The sequence below is a fragment of the Gallinula chloropus genome (assembly GCF_964237585.1).
Source record: "Gallinula chloropus genome assembly, chromosome: 4".
Lineage (NCBI taxonomy): Eukaryota > Metazoa > Chordata > Aves > Gruiformes > Rallidae > Gallinula > Gallinula chloropus.
The window spans coordinates 88,389,375-88,416,087 of record NC_140088.1 but is presented as its reverse complement, the minus strand read 5'-3'; the positions used below and the strand labels follow the sequence as shown (position 1 = coordinate 88,416,087).

The following is a 26,713-nucleotide window of genomic DNA, read 5'->3' as shown; positions in this document are numbered from 1 at the left end:
GAACCTCTGGGAATGTTTAACGAGCCCAGAGCATGCCACACTTCCATCACTAGCTGTCTTTGCCACAGAATTCACAATGTATCCCACCAGTGAGGTCCTTGATAACTTTTTCTTTGATGAGTTTCTGCAGGAGCTTTGTTTCACTTGTCACGTTGTGCATGGTTTGTCCCTTCATGGCAGCCATGCAGAGGTTGTTGTAGTAGTGCAAAGGGGCGTCGGGCTGGTCCAGGGCATAGCCAAATCCTGCTAAGCTCACTTCATCACACAGATGGGTGGCCAGGACAACTGCTGTGACCCCAATTGTAGGGACATTCTAAGAAGGGAGGAAAAAGAAGCCTGCTGAATTCAAATACATGCTCCTTTTTAGAAAGAGTTCACAAAATTTAATGGCTTTGGTCTATTCCCTCACTTAGAGCTTTAACCAATTAATCAGTCAATTAGAACTAAAATCAATTGCAACTAAAACTGAAAATAAATGAGTAAAACTAAAGCCTTCAAGGCAAATACAGCTTGAGGTGTTGGTTGCCAGCTCTCAATCTCTTTCTGTGAAGGAAAATGCCCTATTACTATGCAGTTAAACTGCAAGTGAACCCTCAATCCAAACACTCAATTCCTGACACACAGTTAAACTTGACATTTCTTGATGTAGGCTGACTTCAGTCTGAAGCAACAGCCTTTTCCTCCCTGAGTTACCCAGGAATAAGGCAAGAATACTACAATTCAACTGTAAGATATGTAGCTTGGTAAGTTACATTACTTTTTATAAATGAATCTAAGAAGATCCTTCAGACACTTGTGAAATAACACTACCACTAAATGCTTTCACACAAGACAAAAAGATGGTCACTTCATATTTTTTAACCCCAGAGAATTAGCAACATCCAGTTCCTCAAATAATTAAGAGTAACCAAAAAAAGCAGTGATAATTAAACTGGGCATTTCATCCCCCCACACCATTGCTGGATACAGCCCTGAGTTGCTATTGAGCATGCTGGCATACCCAGCAGATCAGACAGGGGGAAGGTTACTTTATGCTGGCCTGGTTTCCATACTCTTCCTTCCATGCAACTAGAGACAAGTCTGTCTTAAGCAGACAGCTGGTCTGACTTAACAAGGCTGCTCTTAACACTAATCAGATGTGTGTTTTGAGTACCTGACACCAGCCACAAGGATGTGTAGGCGAAGACACTTAGTGGAATGAATTTATATCTCGCTGCATCTAACAGTTTGATGAAACAGGCCAGTTCATGTCAGTGTGCAGAGGCAAAACACTGCATCTAAAAACATGAGCTGAATCCTACTTTGATTTTAGACAATAAAATACAAAGAGAGTCTTTCAAGAGCTTGTTAATTTCCCTATTACTTAAGACCAACACTGAAATCATGCAGAGAAACTCTAAGGAAGGAAGAGCCCCAAACTTTTTTCCAGCTTCTTATTATGCTTTTTATTTTATTGTCTCCCTCTCCTAAAAGGGAACTTCTTACCTTATCCCAACCCCAGAATTTGGACCGAGGTTCAGGGAACTGCAGGATGTCCAAAGCTGTCTCTTTGATGATCACTGGGTTCAGAATCCGAAACTGCTTTGATGCAAAAGGAATCTTCTCAGCAACCTCCTTCCAAAAGAAGAGTCGTACCCACAGAGGCTGAGAGAAAGGCAAAGAACAGTTCAGCAAAGGCAAAATTCTGAGGCTGCAAAGTGGGTGGCAGACAGTACACAAGTCACAGAATTCTAAAGAAACTCAGGAAGAATCCCAGCCATAGATACAGACTGGGAGAAGAGCTCCTGGAGAGCAGCCCTGCTGAGAAGGACCTGGGTGTCATGGTGGGTGAGAAACTGAACATGAGCCAGCAGTGGCTCCGGCAGCTCGGAAGGGCGATGGGATCCTGGGCTCCATCAGCAGAGGGGTGGCAGCAGGGACAGGGAGGGGATTGTCCCTCTCTGCTCTGCCCTCAGGAGGCCCCATCTGCTGGAGCCCCAATACAAGAAAGATGTTTCAGTTACATATTAAGGGCAGTTATCCCTATCATAGCAGATATTAAAAAACAAATGGACTGGCATCCAGAAACCTCACTTCTGTTTCAAGTTCTGCAGGCTCAAACAAATCACTTAAACCTAACATAAAACAAATTCCACTGCAGTAAACAGCAGGTATATCCTATAGCTTGGTGCAAACCACTAGTATCCACAGGGAAAAAAGCTTGAATGTGAATGTCTGTACTCCCTGTAACTAGGAGACATAGCTTAAACCCCACAAAGTTAAATAAAAGATGGTCAATCTAATAAAACAGGAAGTAACATTAAGTGTACCTACCAAGGTTTCATTTTTGACCATTGCTTGAAGCCAATTGAAATCAACACTTTTAAACAAAACAGCCACAAACAAGCTATCAGGAGGGTACTCATGTTCTGAGAGGGGGGCTCCTTCGGGGTAAGTCATCCGTATGGTCGTTTTGTTGCCGACATGATCTGTGTATCCTTGAACTGGTGCATCATTCAACCTAACAAAACAACACCCCAGGGAGAAACTGCATTTAACAAACATGGGTTTAAATCTCGTTAAAGCATCAGGCATGAAGCAAAGAACTTGTAGCTGACCCACAGATTTTTATGAGAGGGCAGCGTTTGCTCAGCATCTCAGTGTTCCTCACCTCATCCCTTATCTTTGAGAGGAAGCCAGTTTTATTTCTGTGTTAACTGCTGTAAGTGCAGAAGAGAAACTGGAATAGAAAAGCAACTGAAAACAGCACTGTAGCATTTCATATTCATTGCCTTGTGCCAACTCAGAGAAACTTAAAAGCAGAAGGGAAAGAAAACACACAGAAAGTTACCTGGGTTATCTTTTCTTTATAAACTTATATACATATACACACACACAAAGATGTTCAACTCCCTTTGACACAATGTAATGCATCCTGTGGGTTCAGATCATTCCAACTCCCCAATAACTTCAGGTGCTAGTACTACACCACTGACAAGAACAGCATCACCCAGCTCCATCAATTCTGCAGAATAAGTCCCACAAACCTTCTGCATCAACAGAAATGTCACCTTCACTCTGCCAGCCCTAATTTAAGTTAAATTCAAGCTGTCTGGCCCTCCACACGGGAACAGGAGAGTTTACCTTTGTATAAAAAGACATTGACTCACTGTATTGAGCCTTCCCTTTTAAGGGGATCAAGTCTTAAGTTTACAAAGCAGCTTGGGAAAACGCTTGTATTAATTTATTTGTGACTTCACATCATTCAAAATACAAAGGAGGGTTCAAACAGTAACGTTCAGGAGGCAGAAATCCAGAGCATGTAGGCATTTAATTCAGACCTTAGAAAAGATGTATAATCACAGACAGCATGCACTGATCTTGTAAAGATAAGATAAACATCCCATAGACAGTGTGTAAACAAACTGTAGACTGAAACACCACTTATTTATTATGTTTGAAATAGCTGTTAAAAATAATCCTTCAAATATGCAGGGAAAAAAGGCAGAGCCAAGTCCTAAAGCCTTCCTTTGAAAGCTTAAACATATGAATGGATAAGACCAGGATTATCTACTCATCTGTGATTTCACTTATCTCTCATCTCTGCCCATTTTTCTGTATCTGAACTCCACAAATAATTACACTGAATCCCCATCTTGTGAGCATGCCCATTTTGCTCCTGAGACTTCAAATTCCATCGTCACAAGGCAGGCTCTCAAAAGTGCCTTCGGAAATAGCCTGCAAGTTGCATGAACCTTGGAGACACATTCCCACCAAGCCAGCTGATGAAGTTGAAGTAGTTGGAATCCTTAAATGGAAAATACATACCTGATAACAATATCAAACTGATTCAGTAAGTGACCCAGCTCTGATCCATGAAGAATTCCACCACTGCCAACAACAACACAACGCTTACAGTGTTTTGACTTCAAATCTTCTGGTAAATCATGCTCAGGTAAGAGTTCAAGGAGATTTTTAAGCTTATCAAAGAACTTGTGAAATCCAAAAGGAGGTTCATATTTAAATAACCCTTCATCTTCATGTATATTTTTCCTTACAAAGGGAGTGATGTCCATGCTGTATTTCTCTGCAAATAACTTCCCCATTTCTTTCTTGACGTGGGAAGGCCGGCACTGTTCCTGCAGCGCGGCGCTGGCGTACTGCTGTGCTCTCTGGAACAACACCACACACACATGACTGCAGTTAGGAAAGCTAGCTCCAGGAACATGCAAAACCTTCTTCATGCAACCCACCAGCTGACCCCCAGTAGTTTAGCAAGGACAAGGGTTGATAAAGGAAGCTTAAACATGGAAATAAAAGCCACTTTAAAGCGTTCACACTACTGCGGACACTAACCAGAGCGGGGCGGAAAATCTGCAGAGGGATGTCTCTCCATCCAATCACTTACAACTGGAGAGAAGTTATTCTAAAGAGTAAGTTAAGCTACTAAAAGAGGTAAGTTAAAATGAGCTGTTTGGGAAAATCAGTACTGTCACTTACAAAAACAGATTAAACAAAATCTAGACATCCTTCTACCCACCTAATCCAGCAGCAAGCTTGCAAGTGGGGTTCTACTCTGGTGTACAAATGCATGGCCTGATTTCTACCTGCAGTAGGATTTTACCAGAGATACCTACACTGGGTAAAAGTTGTCTGAAAGAGCAGCCTGAACTTGCTTACTAATCAAAATAAAACAGTATTTCTTCCAGAAGTATTGCTAATGACTAAAACACAACAAGGTAGGTGTGTTTTAGGTCTTCCTTCAAAGACAAGTCACCAAAATAAAAGATCCATACTGAATAAAAAAATTAAGATGTCAGATATAATTACACATTGATCATAGAATCACAGACTGGTCTGGGTTGGAAGGGACCCCAAGGATCACAGAGCTCCAACCCCCCTGGCACAGGCAGGGGCACCAACCTCCAACCTGGATCTACATCCATCTGATCCATCTCACTAAAAAAACCCAACCAAACAAAAACCAACCCCAAACAAATCCTATTCATGTCTGGTTTTTTAGAAATCTGAAGTTGCAAGCCAGAATCTAAAGATAACCACAGTATCTTTGCTGTTTTTCTTCTATCAGCTAAGATTAAATCCTTTCACATGTTCTCTTTCCTGACCTTTCCTGCCCTATAATAAAAGAAACCACGAGCCAAGAAGTGGACCAGAGTCAAGATTCAAACCCAGTGCTAACTCAGTTCCCCTCCTGCACTGCTAAGGAAAGGGAAGCTTGTATCTGGCTACACAAAGAGGAAAGTTGTGCTGCTTTTATATATTTATTTCTTAAACTAGAGCCAATGGGATCCTGGGCTCCATCAGCAGAGGGGTGGCAGCAGGGACAGGGAGGGGATTGTCCCTCTCTGCTCTGCCCTCGGGAGGCCCCAGCTGGAGTCCTGTGTCCAGAGCTGGGGCCCCAGGACAAGGAAGATGTGGGACTGTTGGAGAGGGGTCAGAGGAGCCACGGAGATGATCAGAGGGCTGGAGCAGCTCCCCTATGGAGAGAGGCTGAGGGAGCTGGGCTGGGTCAGCCTGGAGAAGAGAAGGCTGTGGGGGGACCTCATTGCAGCCTTCCAGTCCCTGAAGGGAGCAGAGGAACAGGAGGGGAATCAGCTTCTTCAAAGGGCAGAGACTGGCAGGACAAGGGGGATGGATTAAAGCTGAAGGAAGGAAGGGTTAAATTTGGTATTAGGGGGAAGTTAGTGGTAAGGTGCTGGAACAGGCTGCCCAGAGAGGGGGTGGGTGCCCCATCCCTGAAGGTGTTCAAGACCAGGTTGGATGGGGTCCTGGGCAACCTTGTGTAGCTCCAGGCCTGGAGGTTGGTGTCCCTGCCTGTGGCAGTGGGGTTGGAGCTCTGTGATCCTTGGGGTCCCTTCCAACCCAGACCAGCCTATGATTTTATCACTGTTCCATAGAACTGCCTCTGCCACTGTTTCAAAGGCTTCTGCGAGTCTGGACATAAACACCACACTTCCTCCTGAGCCAGCACAACTGAGCAACTTCATGCTTTGCTTTGCCATCAAGAGCCAGAGCATCTTTCAAAGAGCCTCTTTAAGGATGGCAGTTGTGCATCCTGCATCCTCATCAGTAAAAGTTAGCATCAATCATCTGGCAACTGTCCCAAACAGTTGTCAATCAGCTACTACCCAACTAGACAAAGAGCAATGCTATTTCCTTATCCTTCATCTAGCATATACAAAATTAATCTTGGAGACAGCAATAAACACAGTCTAGGCAGTCTTTATGTTTGCTTGGTTTACAGCAGTGGCTGTTTGGAAGCAAGAATACATTACTGAGAAAAGTAATAAGTGAAATGACAAGAAAAGGGGAAGCAGAGAGGCTCAGAAGAGCAAAAACTTGCACTGAGAAAGGTGGGAAGTGGGAGAAGATCCCAAGACAGTGCAGCAGTGCCAAGTCAAGACTGTCTTAAATCAGCACTTCTGTTTCAAATTGAATGTCTCAATGCTAAGATACAAAGACAGAAACATAACTCTAAGCCAATCATAAAGACCAAGCAGGTTAAGTACCAAAGGCAGAGAAACGTCAGCAAGATTGAAGACAAAGCTTTATTGGTGTCTGCTACACCAGCTGAAAAGCCACATGCAAAGGTAGAGTTGAAGGAGCTGCTCTCTTAAATAAATCAATGAATTAGGAGCTGCACCCTGTCACACATTTGACCTGGGATTCCAAAAACATCTGAGGCAAAGCAGACTAGGAAAGTGGCTTTGGTAAAAACAAACCTTTGGTTTAATGTGTCAGATTTAGTGCTTTTTCTCATGTTACTTTGCATTTGCATCCATTACCAGTGTCACATGCACTGACACAATAGTAAGATGACATGCTGTCCTGTTTTCAAATGTTATTCTTGACAGTCAGAATTACCTCCTTTCACCCATAAAAATCCAGTTTCTCTATGCACTTCAGTTATGTCTCCTCAAGATCAAACCACAGGAGTTCTAATGGCATGAAACAAAGCAAAATCTATTTTCCCATCACAGGATAATTTCAGCATTTTAGCTCTTTGCTATAGATCCTTATAACTTTCATATTCTCCATTAATAACTTCATTTTTTTTAAAGCCAAGTGAAAAAAACCACCAAAAAAATACCAACCCTTACACGATCGAGGTCCACATAGGGCATTTTTGTTCTGTCACATTCTTCAGGGCCAAAATGGAATTTGAGGACATAAACAAAGCTCCCTCCAACCACAAACAGTGCAAGAAGTCTAAAAAACAAACCAGGGGGTGAAAGGGTATGAGAGAGGGGGGAAAAAAACCCAAAACATCTTTTTTTCAGCAATCCACCAACTGTTAAATAAGTATTTTTAAACAATACAGTTGGAGAATTTCATGTTAACATTGCATTTGATTCAAAACAAGAGAAGCTTTGTTCACTGCAAGTCTTTCACAGCTCTGAAGAGCTACCTGCAGGGAAGTATGAACATCTAGAGATGTTTTCATAATGAAAATATTGCATATTGACATTCAGATTTAAGCAGTTCTATGCCTGCCTAATGTACTTTAAATGCATCTCTGATGAGTCTCCTCACAAGGAGGCCAGAAGTGACTTGTTTTCCTACTTGAAGGGGCAACTCTATTTTGAAATATGTATTTTCATGCAAGTTAAAAAAAAGAAGAAACAGGATGGATGTTCAAGTGGCAAAGGTTTGGACCAGTGGCCACCACTCACAAGCAAAACTTCCAACTCTCTGGCAGGCCAGAATGCAGAATTTAGATGCTCAGGTTTATATCAGAGAAGCCCAGTTCAGGCATGTAAATCCCCAAACCATGCAGGGGGGCAGGGGAAGAAGGCAAACAACCAGCCCTTTAAAAACCAGTAACACTGATTAACCATATTTTCGATCTCATTTCTCAATCCTAAGGAATCTCACTGTTGAAGTCCAAATAGTCACCTGGTTCATTTCCTGTCTTAACTGGTTTGTAAAAATTACATCATTATTTGTTTAGAGTTGTGGTGGTTGATCAAGTGTGTAGTTTGTGCTTTACTATTAATTTCCTATGGTTTCCTAAGGACTGGATATTTATTTAAATGTCTTTTAAAAAAATATACAATCTACTAAGTGCTGATTGCTTCCTGAAACTCTTCCACATCAAGTTAATACAGGTTTCTATGATTTTCTAAAAAGCTTGTGCCATATGTGCTAATAGATGCAATCACAGAGTCACAAGGTTGGAAAAGACCTTTAAGATCATCAAGTCCAACCATGCCCATCCCAAGCTAAACCAGATCCCTAAGTACCTCATCTACCCTTTTTTAACCACACCCAGGGAAGCTAACAATTCATGTAGCAGAGGCATCTCATTAGGAGATTTTTAGGTTTAAAACATGGTTCTTGATGTACACTAACACACAATTCCAATTTGATGATCAAAGTACAACAGAGTAATGAAGGTTTTATGATGTAGCATTCTAGAAATCTTCATAAAATGAAGATTCCCTCCCTACTATGAGGGAATACCTCCCCAAAATACCCACCTAACACCCACTACCCTTCAATTTCTTCAATTTCCAGACTATACAAGAGCCTCAACACTGTTATTTCTGTGGATTAGAAAAGATTAGAAATACTTGTGAGCTAAGTAGTGGGATCTCACATTGGCTTGGGAAAGCAAGTACTCCTACAAGAAAGGCTAGGCTAGTCAGGGTGTTTTAAGTGCCCCAGGAAAAGCTGTATGCCTCATCCTCTATTTAGTTCCTGCTGCAAATCTCACCCCTTGGTTTTTGCATCCTTTTGGTAACTGCCCAGGCTAAGGGGACAGACACTGACCTCTACACTGCCATGACAATGACACTTACTTGCGAGTACCTTTTAAAAACCAGCTTGGTCTTCTCATCTTCATATGCAGCCACCTTACACCATTGCACAGGAGGTGAACAATCACTTTTCAGCTTCACAGATTTATTGTCACTCAGCATTGCTGTAAAAAAGGGGAAAGAAAGAAAAAAAAAAAAGAGAGACATTTTACCATATCCTTTTATGACTCAGAAATGTTCCTAGGACATCCCATGACTGTTAACTGACTCTGCTTCCCAGAGAGGACTAGGATTTTCAGTTATCATGTTAGGAATATTGACTCACTCCTGATGTCCTTGTGATCAAGAATATACTCATTTTAGATACATGGCCAGGACATCATTCTGAAAACCCAAGCATCTTGCCTGCCAGGTACATGTCTCTGCATTCTTCATAAGCCTGAATCAGCTACTGTCAAATATTGTTTGATCCTGGTCAAACACCAAGATGTTTGAGCAATTAGACTCCAAATCAGAGGGGAGGAAAGAAAAACTATCTACATAGTATGCTCAGTCCCAAATGAGAATGTCCAAGCACTGTGCTACACTGCAAACCCTGTACAAACCACCTCATCCTCAAAAACAGGAGTCCACATATCAATCAACTCCCTGATTTCCCTGAGGGTAAGCAAACCTCTCTCATCTTCAGTCCAAGTCTACTGCCAAGTTCTTCAGAGGCACCAAGGATGTGGTCAGCAACTTCAGTAGCAAGCACCAAAGAGGGTGTGCAGGAAACTCTGCCTGGCACACAGCAGGACCAGGAGGCTGCCAAGATAAGGACAGTTTCTGTGCACAGCAGCAGAAGGGCAGACAATGGCAGGACAAGGGGGAATGGATTAAAGCTAAAGGAGGGAAGGTTTAAATATGTATTAGGGGAAGTTTTTTCCAGAGAGAGTGGAAAAAATGGAACCACCACTCAAAGCCTACCCCCAAGAGCTTGCTTGTTTTGCCCCTGAATGAGGAAGGGATACAGGGATCGATATTTCCTGCCTCAACAACCTCCTGAAGCAGCACTCCTTTGGATCAGCCAACCAAGGAAAGGTGCAGTCTGACCCTCCACAATGAAGGATTTCAGCCCTACTTGTCCCTTTGATCTCAGTGCTTAACCCACTCTGCTCTCTACTGCAATGACATTCACACTCTTATGTTCTTTTGCCAGAAGCTCCATTACAAGGACTTTAAATCCCACCAAAAAAAAAACACCCCACCACCAAAACACCCCCATAACCCATGTAGGCCTAAGGAAAAGCTTTTATCTAGGGACAGTTTTGTATATTCTCTTTTATTTTGACACCTGTATATAAATTTCAGGGATATCTAATTCAGAAGGTGACTCTCTTTGCACAGCCATCCTTTCCCAGTAACAAATCTGAAACACATGGTGTAAAGTAAAAAGCCACAAACCACCATGGGACAGTGTTGAGGTAAAGGAGCTGGTGTTTATCACTCCTAAAGCCTTTGAAGAGCAGAGTACAGTTAAGCAATGCTTTCTAGAGTCACACACAAGCAGTCATAATGCCCAAAACAGAGCAAGGCCAGAAAAAAAAGAGCCTACTTTTTTTTAACCAGCAGTAAAAACTTCACTACCTATACCACAAACATTAAGTAACTTCTTAAAATACTAGTAAGAACCTCAAATTACCCACCTATAGCAGTATGTGTTAATTGCACAGGCTCTGTCACACCCATCTGTAGGTCTTTGTCACAAAGCAGCAATATCTTACTAAAAGCTTTGTAGTTGTTCTGAAAGCACTGTACAGCTGAGGCCAGTGTTGTTATATGCTTGTCTTGGAAGAGGGTAAATGAAACCTAAGGGGTGACATCCTTAGGTCCCCCAGAATAGCAGCAGTTAAGCTGGAAGTCAAACCCAGCTCCAGTCTTAGAATCCCAGACTGGTCTGGGTTGGAAGGGACCCCAAGGATCACAGAGCTCCAACCCCCCTGCCACAGGCAGGGACACCAACCTCCAGGCCTGGAGCTACACAAGGTTGCCCAAGGGCCCCATCCAACCTGGCCTTGAACACCCCCAGGGACGGGGCACCCACCCCCTCTCTGGTGTGATATTTTCTGTGCCCTGTGGAGATAGCAATTGGCACCTATTGTTCTTTGACAACACAGCATGCAGAGATGCTACCACAGATGGGCTTTCCATGCAGCCTTTCAAAACAAAAGAGGAGGCTGCAAGAGATCCCAGAGGTGAAGAAGGAACTGAAGAGGTGAAGAGTGATGAAGACAGAAAGGGATTAATGACAATGCAATAAACGAGTGCTATCAGAAAGTATTCCCTGCCTCTGGACAAAGTTAGTTCCACTTGTTCCCGAATGGGTCTTTCACTCATCCTGGATGTACAAAAAGGAACAATGAAACAGGCTGCAATTAAACATCTCAGCACATCCTGAGCCCAACTCTTAATATTTAGAATGCTCAATAGTTCTAGTTTGGGTTTTTCTGGGGAGGCTGGTGGGTTTTTTTCTTATAACTGAAATAATGTCACTTGAAATTTCACTTGTTTACTTCAGGTTGACTTTTGTCAGTTGTTTGCTTCAGATTTTTCCTTACCTGATCACATCTATATATAGTGACAGATACATGAAGTCAAAATATATCTGTCCAGCACAGCATTTTTTATAAAGTTTATTCAGGGTTTGATCCTGCACTCTCATTTGAGTCAATAAGCACCTTCCACTTATAGTGATCAAATGAGCAAGGTCAGCAGAGCCCTCCTGTCCCACAGTCTTCCTGAGTTTTAAAAAAACACACCTGAGATTTTAGAGAGAACCATGGCAGTTCAGAAACCAGCACCAAAGACACGCTGTGCCCACACACATAGTTTGTAGTTTGGTGAGTCATTTGCATACAGAAGATGCCTCAGGAGTAGCAGGCTGTACTACAATCACATTTGGCACTGACATCTCCATAGCAACTCACCGTGGTGTAATCAGTGAGGACTCAAGGGACTTAAGCTCAGAAGATGAAAAGCAAATTTAAGTGATCTGTGTAAAGCTGCTGTGAAAGCTCCATGGTCCACCAGTCACAATACACTCCAAGGCTTCTTGTGGTGTTGTTCTTCTCACCTTCATTTGCTTTTGTCTCTTTGTTATTCTTAAGTAGACAAAACTTCCACACTTGGAGTATTTCAGAAGCAATTAATTTATAGGTCTTCAGGATGATTTCTATTTTTTTTCCTGTGGGAATGCTAAAAGCTAAAAAGCAGCATGTGTCAAGTTGAACATGACCCCTGCTGCACCCTGAAACACAGCATTTGGATTTACCCAAAGACAAGGACTCTCAGTCCCCCTTTTCTGAGTGCCAACAAGGTTACCAGGCATGGAGACAGGATCAGACCAGCCTGTATATACCCACATCCCTCAGCATCCTCTCGTTAAGCCACCAGAACCATAACCCCACACTGGGCATCACCCTACCAACTCAAGCACTTAAACACCTTTCCTTCCCCTTCCACAGACCAAAGTTAAGCCAAGCACTTCTCCTCCCCTGTCTCAGTATCCCTTATTTTTGCCACAGGTTACATGAAGCCTGTCCCAACTCCCCTGGGGAGGTGGCAGGCAGTGCAGTAGCTTGGGTTCACATCCATAAAGGTTTCTGTCTGCAGCTCTCCTGTGATTCCCAGTTTTTCTTCTGCTTCTCCATGCTTCTTACCAGCTTACCTGTTCTGACATAGCTGGCCCACAAGTCCCAGATGCTGAATTTGTATTTCAAACCTATGCAAGGATCAGAAAAGGCCTTTTACTCTGGGCCCACAGTGACAAAATACTTGGGGAAAAGTGGGGAAAGAAGAGGAACAGACAAGTTATCCTACATGAACCCCTCCTGGTTGGCGAATCTTTCTGTAACACAATAAACACTGAAATACCTTTAAGACTCTTGTTCAATGGTATGTGATAAAAATTCCTTAAAACCACAAAGAGATTAAAGATTTGAGGCAAATGTATGAGGGGCACACACAGGCATGAGAGACTCTTGTATCTGTAGCAACACATGTCCTGCTGGATATTTATCCTCAAATAATCCCCTGATCATCACCCTACCGCTTCCTAGCAAGACTGGTCACAAGACATGACAACACTGCAACTTAGGAGCTGTTGTGGGCTGGAAGCTGACAACCTCCCAAAGGAAGAAAAATTGGAAATTAATTTAAAAATTAGAAACTCCTGCCAATTATTTCTTCTGTTGCAACAATATAAACCCCACAGTAAAGTTGGTACTTTAAAATTTTCACAATATTAAATATCTTATAAACTTTTCTTTGATTATCATCTTCTTGGACATCTGATACTATTGAAGGAAAGAAACATTTGACAGACACACCTTTTCTGATGAACAGTTGTTGGGCCTATTGTTTTAGCTAATTTAATAAAGTCAACAGAAAGAATAAATAAATAAATCCTTGATGGCAGAATAGTCCAGCCTACAGTGTGGTTATAAGCACCTACAACAGGACATTGATTACATCAGTGTAGAAGGTGTTTTACAAAATGAACTTTGACTGGTAAGGCAAATCTGGCAATAACAAGACAAAAACAAAGTAATCTGTACAAGCTGCAATTCATTGGCTCAAGATCGGCCTCCTCAGCACATGAGAGCCGAGGATTGCATGCTACACTTGTGGGCCCAACTGGGAGAAAGTGAAATCATAGAATCCCAGACTGGTCTGGGTTGGAAGGGACCCCAAGGATCACAGAGCTCCAACCCCCCTGCCACAGGCAGGGACACCAACCTCCAGGCCTGGAGCTACACAAGGTTGCCCAGGGCCCCAGCCAACCTGGCCTTGAACACCCCCAGGGACGGGGCACCCACCCCCTCTCTGGGCAGCCTGTTCCAGCCCCTCACCACTCTCTCTGCAAAGAGCTTCCCCCTAAGATCTAATTTAACCCTTCCCTCCTTCAGCTTTAATCCATCCCCCTTGTCCTGCCATTATCTACCCTTTGAACAAGCTGATTCCCCTCCTGTTCCTCTGCTCCCTTCAGGGACTGGAAGGCTGCAATGAGGTCCCCCCGCAGCCTTCTCTTCTCCAGGCTGAAATGAAATGTTCCAGCACTTAAGGTGGCAGTTTATACTTTGTGACAGATGAAAACAGGACCTGAATTTTTTCTGACTCCTAAATGAGCCACGGAACATCAGCGTTCCAGCCACGAAGGAAGAAAGGAACAAGTTAAAGCACTGCTGTTGCAAACATTCTGGCATTAAAAAGATACGTTTTATTTCTTGCAGAGAGAGATTTTTGAGCCCACATTACTTTTTTTTTAAGAGCAAATCATAGGGTTTTTATGTTACTTGTGTCAGAAACAGTGGGCTGTCTACTCAGGGTGCTCAGAACCTGAGGCCAGCCATGCCTGGCTGTATGGCTAAAGCTAGCACACGCAGAGGCAGGACAAGCTGCAGTGCTCCTCAGACACTGCTCCTGTGCACAGCTTGCATGCTCCTTCCCACAGCACATCCTCCTCCCCAAGCCCACAGACCCCAACTTGCAGAAGCACTGTGCTGTGCCAGCACTCTGAGAAAGAGTCACACACCAAGCCAGGGAAAGAAGTGAGCAGAGTGTTATCATCAGCACATCACCCACAACCAGCTGGGTGAGTTCGTCTAGCAGGAGTGGAAGATCCTTCTGAGCCCCTTGTGAGGAAGCCAAAACAAATCAGGTCTTTCCTCTTACATGGGACACCTGAGGAATAAGTTTTCCCTAAAAGAAATGGCTGGAAATCTTTACTGGGCTAAGGAAACATGCCAGCAGACTTACACAGCCAAGATGTTTCATATTACATCTGAATTATGCAGCAGAATAGCACAGAACAAGTGGTAATTATGGAACAATGTTAATAGTACAGCAGCATTTTTACCACAGTATCTTCCAGTACTCTGAGAGAGCAGGGTAAAAAAAACATAAATAACAAAACACCACACAAGAGGGGAGATGCCAAAAGCCTCTCATGGAGAAATGACTTAAAAGGAAATTTCAGTATAGCTAAGAACATTGCTGGAACCAATTTTAGTGCTTAGCTTCTGAATTCAAGACTTCAAGACCTAAGAGTGTGGTAGGAAGGTGATGGAAGAGCAGCTCCCCAGGAAAACAGAGAGCTCAGCTTATCTAGCTTTGGTGTATCTAGGGGCAAAGATCTCAGTCTGTTTTGGTAAAGACCAATGCTAAAAGCAAACAATTCCACCAAAAGGACAATGTTAACACACTGGAAAAAGTGGACATAAATAAAGGTGGACTACAAGCAAAAGATTCTGAGCAGCAAAGGAACAGCTTTCCCACAGGAGTAACGGAAAATAACAGCCTACATAAGGTCATTCATAAATTATTAAGGGTATTTCTTAACTTAGGGCCTGCTGCAGGTAACTCTCCTATGTCCACATTACCACCATGCAGTTTTGAAGCACTGGATGCACTTGCTGCAGATGCCTTTACTTGGTTTGACTTCAGTTTCGTTTGGACACGCTTGGAGTTTCAATGTTATTCCATGACAACTCTGAAGCACTGGCTGGGTCTTCAGTAATTCCACCTTTATCAAAACTCCAGACCTACTTCAGTTTCCAGGCTCCCTTACGTAAACAAAACCTGCCCTACAAACACCCCAACTCCCCAGCAATCTTGGCACATTCCACATCCATCATCTAAACTGATTTAGGTGAAGCCAACAAAATCAAACACTTTCAAGTCTGTTTTCCTCAGTGAAAGGAAGTTTTTGCTGTTCCACTTTGTCTTCCTACATCCTGCCCTTAACTGCCTATCAATCATTTGGCCTATGGCATCACGACAGAACAGAGGATGCTAAAACCCCAGGAAGTTACAGGAAACCCGAGGCAGGAGGAGCCCATTTCTCATCAGACCCAACAAAGCAAACAAGACACCAAAGCACTTGCACACACGCAAACCCTCCAGCTACATTTTGACCTTTCAATGAATTTCCTTGCATTTGTTGCCTCTTCTCTTATTAGTAGAGGGCTTGGGAGACTGCTCAAGGTTTCCTGCTGCGTGATGCAGGAAGGAGATAGCAACCTTGCTGCAGCAAAACACGTCGAGTAACACTGTCCACAGGAAAACTGCACACCACTTCTCAAGTGCATCTGTACAGCCTCACTGTAAGCTGGGCTGGAAAACAGGTATCCAGTTTAGGAGCATGAAAGGGTATTTATCTCAAGTTTTCTTTAGGGAAAAAAAAAGGAAAGCATCTTTATTTACCCTTTTACCCTCTGAGGAGGAGGCAAGCACAGCCATTTAGCAGCAGCCTTTACCTCCAGCGATTTTACAGGTCTTTCCCATTATTTTCCATAATTAGAACTGCAAAATAAACATCTCTCCTCTACCGGCTTGGTACTCTGATCTTATCTGCTGGAATAGAAAAGAAAGGAAGGAGGGGGGGTAAAACCACCCCAAAAGAAAGCAGCTCTGCACAAAAACCTCTTTTCCCGAGCCGAAGGGAACAAAACGGGTTTGTCAGCAACAGAAGCCACTACTCGCTAGGCTGGAAAAGGCACAACCCCCAGAGAAAAGCTGCTGCAACCCCGTCCGGACGCTGAAACCGATCCGTTTTCTTTCCAAAGACCCGCTGGCGACAGGCAGGCTCCCGGCGGGAGAGGCCCAGGGCAGAGCCGGCTGCCATCATCACCCACCTGCTCAAGCACTGGCTGCTGCCGCCTCAGCGCCCCGCAGACCTCCTGGGCCCGGCCTCGCCTGGCAGCACAGGCGCCGGCGGGCACATCCCCCGCAGCCCCACACCGCACCGCACCGACCCCCCCCGCCTCACTGAGGGAGCGACGGCCCCGCCGCACCGTAACTACTACCTGCGGGGCCCGAAAACGCCCCTCAAAGCCAAACGCTGGCGCCTGCTGCGCGCCTCGGGCGGCACCTCAGCCCCTTTCCCGGCAGCACCGGGGCACAGCGCCCCGGCCGCCCACACCCGCAGACCCCGCGCCGGCCTCCCCCCCCGCCTTAAACACCCTCCCCCCCCCTTCCAAATTACCCCAAGCCGCCGCCTCACACCGCGGGCAGCGGCTTCTCCGCCGCAACCTACCTGCGCCGGGCTGGGTCCGGACGCCTCGCCTCCGCATCGGGGCGGGAGCGGGCGGCGCGGCCCCGCCGCAGGTAACGGCTCCTCGGGAGCCGGTGGAGGGGGCTCGGGAGGGGGGGGGGGGGGCGGAGGAGGGCGGGGGCGCCGCGGCACGTGGCGGAACGCAGCCAATGGGGGCCGAGCTGGCGCCGCAGCGGGGCGGGAGGAGCGGGGCCTGCGCTGCCCGCCACCGGGGGGAGGCAGAAGCGGCTGGGTGGGCGCAGCGGCCTAAAGGGGAGCTGGGTGATGGCGAAAGTGCCTCAGCCTTTTTCCACTCCCCAGGGGGGTTTATTGTGGCTCCGCGTCCCGAGGCGGACGTTTCCCTGGCCTTTCTCCCCTCATGAAATCGTGGTTTTGGGTCTGTTTGGGCTTTCCCGACGCCGCATCCAAGCCCAAGGGGCGTGAGGGGAACGGTGACACACAGACACCCACAGACACACACAGACACCCGGCCCCTCAGCCCGGACGCGTTTCCCCTTGGGGGAAAATGAGCTGGGTCCCAAAAGGACAGCATCTCAGCTGCTCCTGCTGCCCGTTACGCTCCCAGGAGCTCGGCTGCTTGTGGGGGGGGGCTTTCGGGCCGCCCTGCCGCAGCCTTAGGGAGCGGTTGGGGCTTTGAGGAGGGGCGGTACGCCTGGCAGCCTGGCTCAGTGGTGGGCTGGTGGGAAGGGTGGCTTCACTTGTCAGGGATTCAGAGGGACCTTGCAGACCTCCCTGACCATGGGGGGCAAGTCGACGACAAAAAATACCCAACCCACAAACCTGAAAAACCACCGAAGTAGAGCGAGAAAGCCCAGGCACCAGCTGTGGGGGAGAGCGGATCAAGCAAGCAGAGAGATTAAGTCATTACGCGTGGTGCTAGCCAAGGATTTGGGTTATTTATTTGTTTTGTTTTGTTTTAATAGCTGCTTTATTGCCCTGGGATCTTAAAATTGCTCTCCGGCTTAGATGATGGCTGCAAACAGGAACAGCCATTCCCAGACCTTGGTGGCTGCTGATTTACGAGCGCTGGTGTTACGGTGCATAACCCGCTGCAGCAGCCATGTCAGGAGAGCCGAGGGGATTCGCTTCCTCTCAGGCAAGGTGCGGTGCAGCCGGCCCTCCAGCATCAGGCACACTTAGAAAGGAGTGATGCAGTAGATGTCCACATCCCTACGGAGAGAGGCTGAGGGAGCTGGGCTGGGTCAGCCTGGAGAAGAGAAGGCTGCGGGGGGACCTCATTGCAGCCTTCCAGTCCCTGAAGGGAGCAGAGGAACAGGAGGGGAACCAGCTTGTTCAAAGGGCAGAGACTGGCAGGACAAGGGGGATGGATTAAAGCTAAAGGAGGGAAGGGTTAAATTAGATATTAGGGGGAAGTTTTTTCCAGAGAGAGTGGTGAGGGGCTGGAACAGGCTGCCCAGAGAGGGGGTGGGTGCCCCGTCCCTGGGGGTGCTCAAGGCCAGGTTGTCTGGGGCCCTGGGCAACCTTGTGTAGCTCCAGGCCTGGAGGTTGGTGTCCCTGCCTGTGGCAGGGGGGTTGGAGCTCTGTCTTCCTTGGGGTCCCTCCCAACCCAGACCAGTCTGTGATTCTATGATAGCTTGCCTGTGAGACAAGCTGCTCTATAAGGAGATGTGAAAATAACCGTGATTTGCTGGCAGGTACATATGTTCCCATACTGTAAGGGATGGATGAGCATATGTCCTGAACTAGGATGGTTTAAATGCTTTCAAATTTTACAGAAGATTAATGCAGATGTATTTTTATCCATATATTACTCTTTTCTTCGCAGTTCTTCCTAAACTATGTCTCTTGATCTCCACAATAAATAGTATATCACTTTTGTGTTCTGTTGGCTCTTTGGTGACTTGATTTGTAGTCAGTCCTTGATAATTTGATTTGTTGTCAGTCCTTGATAACCTTTTGTACAATTCAAGAGCAAATACACGTCAGAAACAAAGTATTTCCTTCTCCATTCTTTCAGCCCTCCGCATAACTGAGGACAGAAGGTTTAATTAAGATTATCACTTAATGCTAGCACTTAATTGCAAGCAACCATTCATCGACCAAGTTTGGACTCTCAGGTGAAGCCAGAAGAGGTAAATAAAAACCCCAACTATACAGCCTGGTATGCACAAGGGTGTCCCAGGTCCTGTCACATTGGCCTTCATCCAGAAAACAACGAGGTTTGCAAACAGCCTTGAAGCAGCTACAAGAAAAATGCAAAACCAAAGATGAATGCAGGAATGATTTCAGTGGATCAGAAATAAAACCTTAATAAAGCATCACTGCAAATGAAAAATGGCATCCATGGGGAAAAAAGAAATAGCAGAAAGCGTTTCAGAAGAGTTTCATTTCCATCAGAGAGGAAATGAAGTGTTAGAAATAGATTCCTTCAGAGAGGAAATGAAGCGTTAGAAATAGATTCAAATCAGTTTTGACTGCTCTATTTGCATCACTGCAGTAAATATGTTTGGATTTGTGACCTGGCAGAGGTGTGAACTATGCTGCTGCCACTGCCTCCTGCTCCTGCTGCATGATGTGGGCTTTGAAACACTGCCTGCTCTTCTGCAAGGGGAGGTGGTGGACATCAGAGGTGTGCATGGTGGTGTGCACCTAGCTCAAACATTATACAAGAATAGTTCCTCTGATCTGGGAGTTGTAGTTACGGACTCAGAGATCACTTAAACATACAGTTTAGGCATGGAAAGGGGGTTTTAAGTGCACCTGGACATTTCTTTGCTGATTAGGTGGGAGCTAGGTACCAGAACACTTCTGAAAGCCCTGCCACATCCATCCTCAATACCTTAACTGTAAGCAAGCCTGAGAACACCATCCCCTTGGTGTCTGCTAAAAGACAATTTATTGGGGTCTGGTTTTATGTTTGTGTGCATCTGTTCTTTTCTAAGGGTTTGGGTTTTTTTTAGAATTGCCTTATTACCTGTATTCTTGTTCTAATTGTTGTTTACCTGTATTACTGTGAGCTGGTGTCTAGCCACTTCTGTAATCTTTACTCTTCTGTAGGAGAACTGGGATGCCTTTCAGTCTGTGTTGGTGAACAGGAGCGAGCCACTGCTGAATCAGAGACCTCAGAGACCTCAGCTCTGAGCATAATTAGGTCCAGACAAGGGAAATGTTTTTAGGCTCAATCATTCATTTTGCCTTCTAGGAAACAGTCTGAATCATGGACTCTGCTGCTTCCTTGTGCCACTTTGATGGGTGGGGTAAGGTAAGTCATCACTTTAAAAGGATGCTCCATTTAAGTAAATGGCTCTCTCTTATTATCAGTCTTTGTAATTATTTCTGTGGCACAGCTCTAATGGTTTTATTAAGCCATGTTATGTCTTGGTGTTTATTCTGATTGATGAATGAATTGCAGAGTGGTGACACTGCTGCTGTGCTAGAGAAGGAATGCTCAGACTGTCCAGCTGTAGTTCATAGGAGAAGACCTTTCTCTACAGAGTGCTTTTATAACTAGGTGTTTGTTGTTTTTTCCCACAGTAATTTAAAAAAAGGGGAAGTTTCTCCTGTGGTGAGACATAAATTGTGTTCTGAGAACAGTGTATTAAATGATGTCAGTCACCTGTGTAGGTGGGACCTGCCCAGTTTGTGTGGATATTTATCATATGGTGCAATCCCACTCTACCACCTGGAAGATGGCTTCTTCTGCAGCTGGCAATGAAAGATACTTAGTGCCAGCACAGAGAAATGAAAAGACATTCTAGAAACAGCTAAGGATGAAGTAATGGAGATAGGACTCCACAGTTGAAATCCATGCAGCCCAGCTTTGCTAACAGAGGATTATGCAGCGTGCCTACATTGGGATAATTATGCAGTATGCACATACCCCTTTGCCATGTGAAACCATGGGCTGCCTGTCTTCTTTCAAACTGAAACAGGAGCCACAATGTTATTAACCTCAGTGGGAAGACAGCCTCAGGTTTTGAAAGCTAATAGGAAAAGTGAACAGTGGGATTTGTTCTGTATTATTGCACTGTTGAGATGTAAAACTCAAAGGCAGCACAAGGCATGCCAGTGGATGAGTGAAGAATGTTTAGAGGCTCTACCAATTACCAGTGTAACTCTGTCAATAAATAAGACAGTGGATTGAAGTTCCAGAAATAGATGGGGGAAAAGGTAGTACTAGGGCTGATCACCAGGCTAGCAGCCAAGGGGGGGAGATCAGAGAGTCTGCAGGGCAGGAAACACAATCGTGTCTTCAATAATTCAAAGGTAGGTTGGGTAAATGTCAGGGGGAGGGGGTGATACTGTATCTAACTGCCTAGAAACTGCCCATGACCAGGAGTTGGGAAACCAGAAGAGGAAAAGAAATGCCCCTGGCTTGTTCTAAAAAGAGTCATAATATTATTGACAAAGAACCACACTGTGTCAGTAACTGTAACATCTTGGGATTCAACACCCTCATAACACACAAAAATTTGGTAGAATTCTGCTTTCTTTTCAAAAAAAGCACAGGAATATCAAGCAAGACAAGCATTCCATTAAACCAGGACAAACCTCCCAGTAAACCAAGACAAACCTGCCCTTAAAAAGGCCCTAAAAGGAATGCCTGAAAGAGTTAAATCTTCATGGGTGGCATGGAGATGGTTTAAAGCCGCTGTTCTGGAGGCAGAAGAGGTGTAGCAGAAAAGGAGAGTTTCCAAAAGGAAGGCTGTGTGAGTAAAAAAGCATGGTATGTGACATGACCAGATGAAGAAGGCTTCCCTCAGCAAGCACATGTGTGTCCAGGTTAGGAAAGGACTGTAACCTCTGATGGGTTCAGTATGAAAGGCTGATAAGCAGCCAGAAAAAGGAGCTCTGGGGCCAGCTTTAAAGATACAAAAAGGAATCACACAGAATCACAAGGTTGGAAAAGACCTTTAAGGTCATCGAGTCCAACTGTTCCTGTCCTCTACATCAACTGAGAAGATGAAGTCTTTCTCAGAACAGATCAGGAAGCCTGCCAGAGTTTGACTGGCTTGCAAAGCAAGTAGTCTTAAGATGCAGGAGAATCATCTGGAGAAGATAGAGCCATGAAAGAAGAGCTAAGTGGAATTTTGCATTGGTGGATAAACTCCAATACTGGGCAGTTTGTTTAAGGGGAGGATTTGGGAAAACATCTCTCAGGTTTAAGTGGAAGTATAAAAGACAAAGGAACACGTTAACAAAAAGAGCAGTAGCCAACTGCTGAGACCAGATGGTGTTCAACCAAGAGTTTTCAAGCAGCTCAGAGCTGAAGTAGTACAGGTACTGAGTCCTGTCTCTAACTTATCACTTAAAACTACCTCAGCGTCAGGGGGAGCTGGAAACTTGTTCATGTGACACTAGATTTTTGAAGGGATTTCAGCAGAGATTTTGGAAGTTGGACACCCAGAAGCCTGACATCCTTACTAAGCAAAGAAATGGAACAGAAAAGACTTAGTGGGCACTTGAAGGTCACACATTAGAAGTCATCATGGGTTTTGGTGAAGAAAATTCATGTTTCACAGATTTATCAGCTTTCTCTGAAGAAGTAAAAATGCTCATTGACCAGAGAAGATTCACTTCACCATCTGTGATGAGCTCCAAAAGCACTCAGTAAGATTCCTCTCCAAAGGAAGTAAAAGGCTGCTAATGAACATGAAACATGGGCAAGTAACAGATAAAAATGGAAGTGAATAGTGATGTACAGAATGTGCTGATGATACTGAGCGACTGTCATTGACTGGATGTTAATAATAGACTTGGTGATGAAATGACAGGTGAAAATAAAAGAAGCTGGAGCCTGGAGCTACACAAGGTTGCCCAGGGACCCAGCCAACCTGGCCTTGAACACCCCCAGGGACGGGGCACCCACCCCCTCTCTGGGCAGCCTGTTCCAGCCCCTCACCACTCTCTCTGGAAAAAACTTCCCCCTAATATCTAATCTAACCCTTCCTTCCTTTAGCTTGAATCCATCCCCCTTGTCCTGCCATTGTCTACCCTTTGAACAAGCTGATTCCCCTCCTGTTTCTCTGCTCCCTTCAGGGACTGGAAGGCTGCAATGAGGTCCCCCCACAGCCTTCTCTTCTCCAGGCTGACCCAGCCCAGCTCCCTCAGCCTCTCTCCGTAGGGGAGCTGCTCCAGCCCTCTGGATCATCTCTGTGGCTCCTCTGACCCCTCTCTAACAGTTCTACATCTTTCTTGTATTGTTGGCCCCAGCTCTGGACTGCTGTATAATGTTTAAACCCATGTGCATTTTCAGCACTGCCCATTATTAAAAAAAAAAAAAAAGAAAAATCTCATTAAAAGTCTTTAATGTGTTTGCTTAATTAGAAGCAAAGCAATGCCTGTAGGTACACTGCCTTTCTCCCTTCCAGGGGAATGCAGGTTGTCAGTGCAATCCTAAATGTGACCTAGGTGGAAGCAGTGATGTCATACGTATTGTGCAGTCCTAGAGGAAGGTAAAGCACTGTGTTGCAGAAAAGGCAGTGCTCAAAATGGGTGGGTGCAAACCCATTTGTTACTCCTCAGCCATCTGAGCTGGCATTATGAATTAGGGGGTAACAGGACAGCAACATCCATGCTTCCCATTTTCACTGGTGCAGACAGGCTTAGGACTATTGCAGGAATGAAGTATCAATGCCAACATGTGTTTTATAGTGGTGATAGATACAATCCAGATACAACCTCTGCTCTATTGAGCTTCTTTTTCCTAGAAGAAAATATTTTCATGCAGTTCATGTCATTTCAAGTCTATTAATAATTGCACAAAGCCTTTAGAGCAGAGGTTGTAATGTGCATATTAATAATGCATCTGCAGAAAAAAATATATTAATGCCTTCCCAAATGCTCAATTAAGCAATTACCTTATGCCACAAAGCATTTTATGAGGTGATAGATGTCTGTGAGTTATTCTGAGAAGTCTGAGAGTGGATGTGGAGTGAATGGGGATGGAGAACAGGATGTGGAGCAGCCAGAGAGGAGACAAGCATCCAGCCGGCTGTGACAAACGGCTGTCTCCATGGCTCAGCTGGCCAGGAGGTGTGTCTTGGCCACAAGACTGGGGACTGTCACTCCTGGGAATACTAAATATGGTCACATCAGCCTGAGTGTGCTTCCTCCACCCCAGTCTGACCTCTGTTTCCTGTAACCTGCTCAAGAGAGAGCTGCCAGTGGTTGGTGGCAATGGATGAGTCTGGTCCTCAGGGATGCCTCCTGCTCAGGTGGATTTGTAGACAGATAACACAACAGCCAAGGGCTAACAGAGCAGCACACCCACCCACCCACAGTGCTGCTCAGTGTTTGACTCAAGGCAAATCTGGAGGAAATTAACATCTTCAGTCAACGTGCAGATATGTCTCTGAGTCAGTCGTCTTGCCCCATGGATAGTGAGCAGCCCAAGAGCCCTTTGAGCTCTCCTGCCCAGCAGTGGGCTGCACACCAGCATCTCCCCTTGAGCAGGGACACCACTCAAGGTTGCACCTCAAGGTTCAGAGATTCTTTGTCACAACAGGTTCTTGGTACGTGACCAACAGCATGATAACCTTTAAAATCTTGGCTGACTGATATGAAGGATGAATTGTGCATATAAAAACCTTTAGCCATAAACTATCAGTCAAGTCTAGGACTAGGACTGGATCCAGCTGCACCTTGACTCCTCTCTGAGACAGAGTTTAGAGAGCAAGGATGTGCTCTCTGCACCTCATGATGCCACAACAGGAAGGTCTCCCTGATGGTTTCTTCTGACCCTGTCCTCTCTGAGGTGAATAATGGAGTGTACCTTGCCATTGAATCCTGTTAAACCACTGTTGCATTTGCCACTGAACTTTGTTAACTCCTGGTTTGTATCGATAAAAAAGTTACTGCTTCTCTCTTGCAAGTGAAGATAGTGACTCCCTCCCTGACACTGAACCAAAAGGAATTTTCTGGCTTCTTTCTTCCCTTTCTTTACCTCTCCCTCCCCTCGGCCCTTTCAGGGAACATTCATGTTAAAATGGAAACTGCATCAGCCTGAATCAGGAAGCAAAAGGAGCAGGTCTGTAGATTTGTTTAGCAAGCTTTGTATCGAATTTAGGTAATTTTTGCCTATTTTATTCTAGAACATTACTAATTCCTATGCAGCTCCTTTAGCACTTATCTTTAAACCCCAGTAAAAACCCCTAATACAATTGTCTTCTTTCCCCTGAGTTTTGCTTAGGCAGATTGGTAGATTTCTCCAGAGTAAAGCAAAAGCACTTATCACCTGCTGGTTTGAATTTCACCACTGGTTTTGATCAGCCTGTTTACTTAGCATATCTTCTGTACCCTTTGGCATATCTCTGAAGCAGGGACTTAAGAGTGTTTAACGGGAAGTATGTACACACCACAGACCACACTCTTTTGGTGCCACTCAGTTAAGCAAATTTTCAAGTCACCTTCTCTACCATTTTTTACATAAGGTACCCTGCAGATTCACAGAATCACAGGGGTGGGAAGGGACCTCCAGAGCTCATGGGGTCCAACCCCCTGCCAAAGCAGCTCCCCAGCTCATATTGCACAGGGCGGCGTCCAGACGGGGCTGGAATCTCTCCAGAGATGGAGACTCCACACCCCCTGGGCAGCCTGTCCCAGGGCTCCCTCACCCTCACTGGGGAAAAGTTCTTCCCCATGTTGCTGTGGAACTTCCTATGCATGCCCCAAAGCTGCCCTATCCCTGTCCATGCTCAGCTGCACAGGGGAGAGAAAATACAACCGAAGGCTCATGGATCCAGATAAGGACAGGGAGATCACTCAGCATTTACCATCACAGACAAAGCAGACCTGACTTGGGGAAATTAGTTTACTTTTTTACCATTCGAATTGATTAATGAGAAATAAGCCCAAACCTTAAAACCCTTTCACCCCACCCCTCCCTTCTTCCCAGGCTCAGCTTCACTCCCTGTTTCTCTCCCTTCTCCCCACCAGTGGCACAGGTGGATGGGGAATGGGGAATGGGGTTTGGGGTCAGTACATCACACCTTGTCTCTGCTGCTCCTTTCTCCACAGGAGAGGACTCCTCACACTCTGCCCCTGCCCCAGCATGGAGTCCCTCCCACGGGGTGCAGACCCTCAGGACCACACTGCTCCAGCATGGTCTCCCACAAAGTCACAAGTCCTGCCAGCAAACCTGCTCTGGCATGGGCTCCTCTCTCCACTGGGCCACAGGTCCTGCCAGGAACCTGCTCTGGCATGGGCTCCTCTCTCCACTGGGCCACAGGTCCTGCCAGGAGCCTGCTGCAGCATGGGCTTCCCATGGGTCACAGCATTCTTCAGGCATCCACCTGCTCCAGCGTGGGGTCCTCCACAGGCTGCAGGTGGAATCTCTGTTATCATCCTCCATGGGCTGCAGAGGGACAGCCTGTCTCACCATGGTCTTCTCCACAGGCTCTGCTCTGGTGCCTGGAGCAACTCCTGCCCCTCCTTCTGCTCTGACCTGGATGTCTGCAGAGCTGCTCACACAGTTGCTATGAAATTTTGCTGTTTGGGGTTTTTTTGGGGTTTATTTTTGTCCTTCTTAAGTCTGTTATCCAAGAGGCTTTGCCACCATTGCTGATGAGCTCAGCCTTGGCCAGTGTTGTGTCCATCTTGGAGCCAGCTGGGATTGTCTCTGTCAGACACAAGGAGCAGCTTCAGGCAGCTTCTCCCAGCAGCCACCCCTGCAGCTCCCGTTACCAAAACCCTGCCAGGCAAACCTGATGCAGAAATTGTATGGTTTGACATTACTCATATCTGGAGATGAAGTTGGGGTGAGGAGGTTTTATCCTAGAAGTCTCAGGCCATGAGAGTTTCTGAGCATCAACTTAATAAGCTACCACCACCACCAGATCCAGCCTGGCTAAAGAGGGCATTTTAGCACCTTAGAGCAACAATTTCATTGTTTTTAGCCACA

The 26,713-nt window shown here is 45.6% G+C and overlaps 1 protein-coding gene across 3 annotated transcripts; it reads right to left on the bottom strand.

The window, feature by feature from the left end:
* Positions 1-49: 49 nt before the first annotated feature.
* ST3GAL5 (ST3 beta-galactoside alpha-2,3-sialyltransferase 5) lies at positions 50-16,870 on the bottom strand (the record flags this gene model as incomplete). Of its 3 annotated transcripts, none has more annotated exons than XM_084263096.1 (7): positions 50-313; positions 1,486-1,644; positions 2,314-2,500; positions 3,808-4,151; positions 7,095-7,209; positions 8,779-8,923; positions 16,834-16,870. In XM_084263096.1, the coding sequence occupies 7 exons, from the start codon at positions 16,868-16,870 to the stop codon at positions 50-52; spliced, it is 1,251 nt and encodes a 416-aa protein (XP_084119222.1). The 3 variants fall into 3 exon arrangements, with proteins under 3 accessions (XP_084119222.1, XP_084119223.1, XP_084119224.1); XM_084263097.1 differs by having other exon boundaries at positions 8,812-8,923; XM_084263098.1 differs by lacking the exon at positions 16,834-16,870 and having other exon boundaries at positions 8,802-8,855.
* Between the last annotated feature and the right edge of the window lie 9,843 nt (positions 16,871-26,713).